The 10,213-nt window shown below is 46.3% G+C and overlaps 1 protein-coding gene across 1 annotated transcript in view; it reads right to left on the bottom strand.

Moving 5' to 3' along the window:
• Positions 1–285: 285 nt before the first annotated feature.
• LOC104510613 (phosphatidylinositol 4-phosphate 5-kinase type-1 gamma-like) overlaps positions 286–10,213 on the bottom strand; it is a gene marked incomplete at both ends in the record, with an annotated part of 13,661 nt that continues 3,733 nt past the window's right edge. Inside the window, 9 exons of the mRNA XM_010152916.1 lie at positions 286–370; positions 1,357–1,405; positions 1,928–2,011; positions 3,134–3,339; positions 3,866–4,165; positions 6,241–6,393; positions 8,318–8,435; positions 9,040–9,170; positions 9,460–9,546. Coding sequence (XP_010151218.1) covers positions 286–370; positions 1,357–1,405; positions 1,928–2,011; positions 3,134–3,339; positions 3,866–4,165; positions 6,241–6,393; positions 8,318–8,435; positions 9,040–9,170; positions 9,460–9,546 — 1,213 coding nt within the window. The remainder of the gene's footprint in view (positions 371–1,356; positions 1,406–1,927; positions 2,012–3,133; positions 3,340–3,865; positions 4,166–6,240; positions 6,394–8,317; positions 8,436–9,039; positions 9,171–9,459; positions 9,547–10,213) is intronic.

The raw sequence follows: 10,213 nt of genomic DNA, 5'->3' as shown, positions 1-10,213 counted from the left end.
GAGGCCTCTGTCCTCTGACACACACACGTGCTTTGCAAGTGCCATCTCTGAAGGACTAAGCCTGTGTCAGGCTGCAGGGAGAGCTCCTGGTTCTGAGCCACCCAAAGCAAGCCGTGACAACCCGGGGGGTTTTGCAGTTCCCCAGCTTTGCTCTCTATTGCTTTGTGGAAAAGCCTGCTCAAACTCCAGCCCAGAAACACCCCACGTGGAGTGAAGCAGCAAGATGCAGATAAGGCTCTGCCTCTCCCACATCACAGGGGCAACAGCTCTTGAGTAGGTACTTACAGGAATTCTTTCGGAACACCGTGTTGGTCATGAATTTGAAGAATCTCTCTGCATAAAAGCTGGGTCTGTGTACTGACACTGTGTCCTACAAAGGCAAGAAGCAATTGTTTAATTTTAAAATTATCCCTCAAGGCAGAATTTCTGTAACAACCAATGCAGTCTTTTTTCTTCCAACATTTAGCACTGATAGAGCCTTAAAATGGAAAGTCTTTACTGAAATGATCTGATTAATGCTATAAATAGGCCTGAAGCACTGCCTTTGATTTGATTGCATTTGATTATATTCTTGCTGTAATTTTATAATGGATTCTGGTGATTTTATTCCTTTGTAGACTTCCTGGATTTTTCAAATATTGGCCTGATTACACATAGGAGATTTCTTCTGGCTTTGCTGGCTGACATTCAAAGCCCACCATGGACATCAAAATTCAGCCAAAGTTTTCTATACAATTCAAACGTTTTGCATTTTTTTTTTTAAATAGCAAAACTGAAGCTGTCTTCTGCTTCTGATGTTTGACTACACCACTATGACTCGTCAGCTACACATTTCTCTGCCACCTTATTTAAGGGAAGCTAGGATATGCAATGCTAAAAAAACGGTTTCCACATCCAAGGTTGCTCTTTCATAAACATGCACCTGGCTGCTGCAGAAGACAAGACAGCAGGGGAGCACTGAAAGGGATATATTAACAGATAGCTTGCTGAAGTGGAAACACAATCAATCACCAAAGAGAGCAAACACAGGGCTCCTCAACACATACATGAATGCGTACAGCTCCTGGCATCATGGGAAGGAGGAAAATGACAGATGGGAGCTGAGGAGGAAGGCTGGTAGCACGACAGCTAAACATGCGAGGAGGTGGAGTGAGCAAGAAAACCTGATTGGGAATAAGGGGCACTACATTGCTGTGGGGGCATAAAGAGGCAAAAACTATTCCTTTCATCAACTTCAACTGTTTCAGTTAAGGCATTATGAATAACAAGGTCATTGGCACCAACTAGCATAAAGGAAGCCAAGGCAGGTAATCCTGCCAAGGCCTGGGCAATTCCTGCCTCTGTGCAGGCACTCACCCCATCATGGACAAGGGCCTTCCAGGTATGTTCTAGCTTCTTGATGAACCTAATGCCAGAGGAGAAGTGGAGAGAAAAAGAAAAGAGACAGATTCAGGCACATACTCTATCTAAGCCACCTTTCATACCCTGCACAGGACAGACTGAATTGCTAACAACTCCTTCACCCGGAGCGTAGCGTTTTTCACCCAGCCAAGAGAGGTCGGCTGAGCACACTGGCATCTCTGCAGCCAGGTCAGGACTGCCTGGGAACCCTACAGGGAAGGAGGAGCTGGCTTGGAAGTGGGGCAGAAAGCTATTTTCCTTCCCCGGAGATATGCTACCCATCCTAGGCACAGAGACAGAAAGCTTCTTCATAAAGACTTCATTATACCTTAGAAAAACGACTCTCTGTCACCAGCTGGTCTAAGGACAGGATAAAAATCCACAGTCCCTGATGTGCGTTGACAGACAGCTTTAGGCAGCCTGCCTACTCATTATCAAACTCTAAAGGAGAGGAAAATCTTCCTGCTTTCATTCAGTATTAAAGTAAATATTAACATAAAGGACAAACGACTGCAAAGTTACCTACCTGTATGACTGAAGGATATCTATAATTCCTACATGTAGCAGGAGACGCTCTCCTTTACCATTCACTGCTGGGATTCCTCCCATCCTGCAGGTAAAACAAAACCTTACGAAGTGCAGCATCAAAAAGAGCAGCTGTAACACCCCTGGGACCTGCGGAAGGCAGCACTGGAAAGAGGGCTCTGATGCGGTGATCAGACACAATGCGAAAACCTGCAAAGCCACTTTGTGTGCAGCAGTGGGAAGTCACGTACTGACGCAGGCCATCTCTCACACGGTGTCCCCAGGGGTTACTGCCTGCCTGGACCACCAAAGACCAGCTATTTGGACAGGACCTGTGGCATGTGGCAACAGCTCTGCCTGGGCCACAAAGCACCACATGGTTTTTTCTTACCTACAGGACATTTTATTCTGGGGATCAGACTATTCATCAGGTCAGCGTGAGCTGTCTGCCTATTAGGGCAGGAGACCTTTAAGGATGAGGGTGTTGGGTCCCATCCACGCCAATATCAGTCCTGCCACTGATAGTCCTTTCATCAACTTCAACTGTTTCAGTTAAGGCATTATGAATAACAAGGTCATTGGCACCAACTAGCATAAAGGAAGCCAAGGCAGGTAATCGCAGCAACCACTAGCACACAACCAACAGCACACAGGTAGCAGGCAGGCCACTGCAATTAATGATCCTACTTGAAAGAATGCAAACACTGAAGTATTATCCTGTCTCCACCATGACTGAACCTCCATCAAAACTGGAGCAGCTGCTTTCTGACAGCAACAAACAGCTAACTCCACCATTTGCTAGCAAGCTTGGTCCCCAAAGCTGGGGAGACAGCCACAAGAGCCACCTGCAGCCCAAGAGCCATAGACTAGGCACAGCACAGGTTTTGGCCAACCCCCAAAGAGCAGCTAGAACTGAGCTAGTTTCTCCTCCCCACAGCACAGGCGGATGTTCAGAGGCTGCTACAGGAGCTGACAACCTATAGGCTGGCCTAAGAAGAGATATTGCTATGAGGCTGGAGTCTTACAGAAATATATCCTACCCCAGCTTCCACCTTTCACCCCACACAATTCCTTTATTAGCAGGAATACCACAACCTGCAGGAAATGCTCATTCTAACAGCTCACATGGGTCTCAGTTAGGGATTTACCACTCCAACCTCTACCTTCTTCCCTCCCAGCAGCACAAAGGAACCAGCTTTTCACCTACGTGTCGTCTGTGTCTATGGACTCCCCCCGGGCAGCCCCACCCTGGATGGACTCCATGGCCGTGGAGTAAAGTGCCTTCTGCCCCACAGGACGCTTCTCATCCGACGTGCTGTGGTCTCCCTCAGACTGTCGCTCCCGTTCTTGCTGATCTATGTTATGAACCCCAAGCAGGAGGCTGTAGTCCATGATTTTAAAACTTTCCAACACCTACAAGTTAGTGTTGAGTTTAAGAACAAAGACAAAATATCAGGCCAGAAGCTCAAATACAGCACAGATCCCAAAGCATGCAACAAGCCTATTCACATTCCCACTAACAGCTTCTTTGCCAGATCTTGAACGTTCCTGAATTGTTAGTGATCTTTGGATTTGATCACATAGAATTTGGCCATCCCACAATCAACCCAAAAGGCTGAAGGCTTGCAAATAACACTGTTGTATCATCTATCTTCTTCAAAACATACAGGAACATTTTGTCTTTAGTCCCAACAGCCCAGCTACCCGTGGCGCAGGCTGCCACAACCTGATGCACCAGGCAAAGGAACGCAGCCTTAGTCCTCAGAGGCTGTCATGAGATCCAACTCCACTGCTTTGCTTTCAGGGAAAAGGGCAATAGAAGGTATTTATCCTGCTCTGGGGTCAGCAGATTAGCAAAGTTCTCAACCATTCGCTCCTCCTTATGATCTAGAGCCACAGAATTTTATTAACCCGCTCCCCAAACTGCGCCCCTCCTTACCAGACAGTCTCGTTGCAAAGTTTTCACCAGTGCACTGAAGGTGTCTGCATCCAACATCAGGCCCTCGGGCATATCTTGTATGAAGTCTAGATCCTTGTACGTAGGGCTGGACTTTTCTTTTTCCTTCTTGGATGCCCGCCGCTTATAGGTTGAGCCTTTTAGGTCAAATTTCAGGTGCATTTTCACAACACGCGGCAGAATGTTGTTCATCACGACCACGCGGATATTTTTGCCCCCTGATTGCACACAGTACAGTCCATAAAATTTTGGCAGCAGTGTCCGTGGGTTCTGGTTCAGATTCTGCAGCAGGGTTGGAAAAAAAACATGGGCAAAGATAATTTTGGCAGAAGACTGCTGTGGTGTTCAACATAAAGCATGTTAGACCCTGGTGCAGTCAGACCAGGGGTTCTTCACCTGGAGATTTTCTGAACTTTGCATGAAAGCTTACTACACACACTTGGCCAACTCTTGCATTTCAGTGGCTTTAGGACCTGAAAACACCACTATGCCTTGAATACAGGGAATGAGCTGTACACAGCACACTCTGGGCAAAAAACCAAGTCCGGAAATTCCCCGCTTTCCCCATCAACAGCAGCTAAAAAAGGGAAACCAAACTGGAAGAGAAATAAACACCGTAAGTGGGAACTTAAAGTTTAAAAATAACAGCTATCTTCATCTCTTCAGAAGTGTCAGAAATCAAGAGCCGTTCTCTGGCCCAGAATAAACCAGGGACATGATGTTTTTTCTAAACAAAACAACATCAATTTTCTCCTTTTGTGCAGAGTTGCTTTATTAAATAGTTAAGCAGAGAGCACGGATATCCTGCTCTGCTATCATGTCCTTTTTTTAGGCAGCAGTATTATCAGGAGTGACGTAACAGGCGTTTGCTTGTTCAGCTTTGGGAATTTTTGGGAAGGAAACAGGACATCTCTGCAGGCTACAAAAGGACAGACCTGCCATTCTCTGACAGACATCAGAAGCCTGACTGTATTAAAATTTCATGACCTTCCTCATCTCACCTGACTCGGCAGACAAGCGAGCCCTCTTTGTGAGTGTGCTGTGCAATACGGTGCAAGCTAAAAGCAAGAGGCAGACAAGACCGAATGCAAACAGCACTTGCCCAGCTTTAACTGAGGATGAAATTCCTCTGCTTCCTTTCCACTGGCTCCTTTTACAATGGACGAGTTTCCCAGGAAGAACAGAGGTGGTGGTAGCCCCACAGTAACCCTCAAACATTGGAATGCTACAACAAGCAGCACATAACTCTGCACCAGACAGGTAAGTTCAGTTTAATTTGTTACACTGATTCCTAGCCAGGACAAGTGCAGAATTCGGGACAACAGTGCACCTCTGTTCCCATTCAAAACCCTCCACCTGACTTACTACATACAATATAGAAAGCTTTTCAGGAAAGCTCATCTTGTCCAGGAACTTGGCTGTCACTTGCAAAAGCAAGTCAGTATATATACCCAAAACCCTGTCTCACTGTGGCAAATTTTCCCCAGTAAATATTGAGGGAGGCAAGTATTTTCATAAAAACAGTGTATGATGGCAGAAATCTAATCCACTGCAAACATGCACACAGATGGGACAGGATTCACACTGCTTGCCATCACCCTCTCCTCGGCATCTCCATGGCAAACAAATCCCTGTGTGGTTCTAAATAAATTTCAGTTGCCATCATCTATAGAGCTGGACCCTTCACCAGTTATGCAGGGAAACAGCTCCTGGTTTACACACCAAAGCATTGCATATGGTTCTGATTTACTACTTGTCACCACATGCAAGTCCTCTGGGTCTCAGTATATTGCCTTGCTAGCCCTGACTACCTGCAGCAGGCTGGGTGTACAAAGCTGGCTGGTACCATGGGAGTCTTCAGCTTGGTGCTGCAGCCAGTGGGAGCCAGGACAACCAGCAGCTGCCTTTAGAGTAACTCGTGCTGAACAGCAGATATGGGAGACAGCCAGGGACAGCAGTGGTTTCCCCACAAGACCAAGGTGGTTGTGTTATTGCAATCAATAGCCATCCTCAAAAGCCAGGCTGAGGCAGATGCATGGTGCCAAGCAAAGAACAATGAACTTGTGCTGGAGGAAAACCAACCAGAAACACTCATCTGGGAAGCCATTTTGCAAGCCAGAACATGCCTACAAGCTATGGCACAGTTATCTGCCTCAAGTTTACCCATGGAGTTGCAAACAATTGGCAGGATTTGTGCTTCCGGGCCTGGCTTTGTGGTACACTGTTAACATCGTCCCTGGAACAGGGCAGACAGGCTACAAGAAATCCAGGCAGAGGACATGCCCTGTGCAAGGCTTTGGGCAGAAAAGCTGGCCTGATAAACCCAAGTCAGGTCCGGGACGCTGAGTGATACACACCATGTAGTAGCCAGGAAGGAGCTTCTGTAGGAATTCAGCTTCCTTGTGCATCACAGTTTTTATGATGAATTCATCATCGCTGGTGACATAGAAGAGGGAGCCACTGGCACCAGGGTTGGACAGCTCTATCAGAGGCTCATTACATAATGAATACTAGGGAGAAAAAGAAAAAAATGATGTTTTTAGCCCCTACTCATTGCACACTGAGTTCTAGTCCCTTAAGGGCTTTCCCCAGCATGCTGTATCCCTGTGAGATTAAGGAGTAGCAAAGCTTAAGTGAGAATTATTTTCATTATAGGTTAGGTCTAAGCAGCAAACAAAGCTGATGGACAATTTACAATTACAGACCAAGATTACAGTTCAGAGCATCCCAACTGCTCAGAATCAAACTAATAATCTGCTTTGAGTAACATCCAGGCTTCATAATGACATCTTATCTTTTCCCATTGTGCATGTATCACGTTCAGGCTTCTTTCAGAACGTTACTGCAAGCACAGATGGAAAGATAAAATTGTAAGACATGACAGTCTGCTCAGGGTACCACGTATCACTGTGCGAGAGGGAACACAATGCACTGGCTGTTCTCAGCAGCCTCCTCTGGCTTTGTGCTCTCCTGTTACAGAAGATTTTTACAGCCACATCTCACCCCCTCAATCCTGGTAGAAGCACATGAAAAAATTAGACCAGGTGTCCAAACAAGAAGAGGGGGATCAGCGCTGTGTAAGCACAGCAAGGGGTACTGCATCAGGAATTGAACTGGGAGGACATTTCTAGACATCAGCATGCAAACAGCAGGTCCTCAAACGATGACATGCCTAGCAGCAGGTAAAAAAAAAAAAAAAAAGAAGAAAGCACAAGCACGCACATTTGCAGTGAGGTCCCAAGCCCATGCTAACTACACAGGCTGAGTGGGTTCAGGGCAGCATCACGTCAGAGCTGCCACAGCAAGAGGTAAGATGGGGTGGGGAAGGTAGGGTATGTAAGGGACATAATTGGAGCAATAAATTAAATGCTCATCATTACATACTGAAAACAGCTTTCAGCACTGCACAGATTAATGACCCAAGACTTTATCAAGTTAATTATCTCATGCATAATTAAAGGCATTTGCTGCTGTGGCAGGCAAGAGAGAATCGGGTGAAACAGAGGCAACAAATCAGAGCCGTGACCTTGGCAACTGAGGCAGGCTCTTTGCCTCACCCAAGTTCTGAACCACTCATCAAATCAGCCAGCATTATCTTGGATTACACAGATGGGGACCACTGTTACTGTCAAACCCTGCAATGGCACAGATTTGTTTCTACTTGTAGGTGTTCAGCTACGATTAGCCCTGTCTACAGCTGAAGTCAGAAAAAAAGGGCTATTCAAAAAGGGTGAGGGGCATGCACTCATTTGGATGTGTTCCCTTCCCTGGTTCAACAAATGTCCTTTTCTAAAGAGCAGGACATCACATACACTGAAGGGACCAAATTCAAGCCCTGATAGCTTGTACTAGTAGGTATGTTAAAAAACATCCTTTCCAGCTCTGAGCTTTCTGAGCACAAGAACAAGCTATATTTTTTTCTGTCTTTGTAAGATGATTAAAATAACTACACTCACATAGTTCTTGAGTGAGTACACAAGGAAAAATTCCTATCTTTGTCCTCAGAGCCCCAGGGGACATTACAGGGTTGCACCCAGCAGAACACAACCCCTTTTGCTTGTAAACACAGTAGTTACTGTCACCACAAGCAACAGAGCAGGAACCCCATCGCAGAGCTTACACAAGATACACTGTATGCAGGTAATTTCCTTACGCTCCAGTATAAGTTATCAGCTGACTCTTAGCAAATGAAAACTTGGGCTGAATGGTGCTGGTCTTGCTGGGACAGTCGCCGGATCTCCTCCAAAACTGACAGAGTCCCTACATCCACAGCCTGTTCCCACTCCTTACTGGGATCAGAACGATTCCTCAACTCTTTTCTGTCCCTTTTAGCCAAGAACTGCTTACAGCCTTGATTCAGGGGCAAATTTCTTGTGTTGCTCTAAACCATCTCAAATAAAGGAGGAAAGAGAAACTAAAAAGATATATCCATACCAAATAATCATCTGGACGAATCCCAAAGAGTTCTCGGAAGTACCGAAAAGCCACTGGTGCATAGGTCTTGAACCTGAAGTCAGCATAATGGTGAGCCGGGGTGAGATTACTTCCTTCACTGCACAGAACAGACATTACATGAGCAGAACTCCTCTATTCACCAGATATGTACGGTCACATCCAAGACACAGTATATGATCGAGCCCTACAAAAAGACATCTTAGGAACAGCAACAACCACCACCACCTTTCTTCTGTGGCAGGCCAACAGGAAAATAGGTTTTAAATTCTCTGCCAAAATATATTTCCAAAGAGTGCATGGAACAAGCACTTGCCAAGCAGAACATATTTACACAGAGAAGATAGCTTTTATGAGCTTTGTTTCTTCAGAGTTAAAGAGCTCCCAGAACGAGTTCTTTCCATCTCAAACACGGTATAATTTTGTGGAAGAAATTCTAGACGGACAGGTCGAAAGAAAAGCACACAGGAAGGCTAACAAACTCAAACATATAGTACTGCAGCTTGCATTGTACTTCCATGCAAGCCAGTGTACTGCAGAATCCAACACTTCCCACTGTGATGTTTGTATGTAAATGGATGCACATTTAAAACATTCAGAGCATCCAACTCTGCGATCTAAAGACAGAAGGAAGCTCTCCTGAAAAAATCAGTGAGAGGAAAGGTAGTAACTCTTCTGTTTGTTTTGTTTCCCGTCTCATTTACCTTGGGAAAAAAATGCTCTCCACCACATAGAAGTCCTGCATCAGGACATCTCTCTCTGGCTTGGAGCTCAGATTGCCAACAGTATATCCAATCCCTAGCTGGATGGCCCCCTTCAGAGTGGATGAGGTGGTCTGGCAGAAAGAAAAGAGCAGTCAGTAAGCATTTCACAGCAGATTAACCCCTATATTACAATACAGTCACGTCTATAACTTCTGTGGGGTCGTCCCAGGCACTAAGACTGTTAAACGAGTTCAAACAGCTGCTGAAGAGATGTATTAAGGCTTGCAGGTTTGACGTTTGCAAGATTATGCAGTACAAGGGTGCTGCATAAGATCTAAATCAGACTGGTAGCTACTAGGCCCCAACTTCTCAGCCTGCCACCTACACATAGCTGCCAGCCCCCACTCCCCAAAACCAAACCTTTTTGTAGGTGGTTTCGCCAGAAGCATCAACACCTCGATGACCTATCTTCTTTCCTTGGCCAGGCTGCCCTGGCAGTGACGGTCCCTGCAATGAAAGAGCACGGCTAAAGCCCAGAACAGAACCCGACATGGCTGACCAAAACAAGCAGAGCGGCACAGGCACAATCACACTATCATGGTTGTAAACGACAGAGGAACCTCTCTCTACCACTGAAGAAAAATCTGCAGAATGCAAACAGGTGTAATTACCACCCACAAGCTTTACACAAGGCTGTTTGAATTACACATTCAACCCTCAAGATGAGACCAGTTAGAATACTCAACCACTCCACCTCACACCCTCAGTACTAACTGGGCAGAGCCCTCAGCAAAGAGGCTGAGCTCAGCTAAGATCCACTGGCTTCCCAGCTGCCAAGATTCCCCCACTGCTTGACCGCAGTCTCTCATCATTTTAAAACAGTGACATGTTCAGCTCTGGGGCCCCTAGTGTAAGAAGGTCATGGACCTGCTTGAGTGGGTCCAGGGGAGGCCACAAAGATGCTCAGAGGGCTGGAGCCCCTCTGCTATGGGGACAGGCTGGGAGAGCTGGGGATGTTCAGTGTGGAGAAGAGACGGCTCCGGGGAGACCTTATAGCACCTTCCAGTGCCTGAAGGGGGCTATGAGGAAGCTGGGGGGGACTTTTTACAAGGGCCTGGAGTGACAGGACAAGGGGTAACGGGTTGAAAGCGGGGAGGTTTAGATTGGATGTAGG

The sequence above is a fragment of the Eurypyga helias genome, unplaced genomic scaffold (genome assembly GCF_000690775.1).
Source record: "Eurypyga helias isolate BGI_N326 unplaced genomic scaffold, ASM69077v1 scaffold45905, whole genome shotgun sequence".
In the NCBI taxonomy this organism is placed as follows: domain Eukaryota; kingdom Metazoa; phylum Chordata; class Aves; order Eurypygiformes; family Eurypygidae; genus Eurypyga; species Eurypyga helias.
Note: the sequence above shows the minus strand (reverse complement) of the source record. Positions and strands in the feature narration are given on the sequence as shown.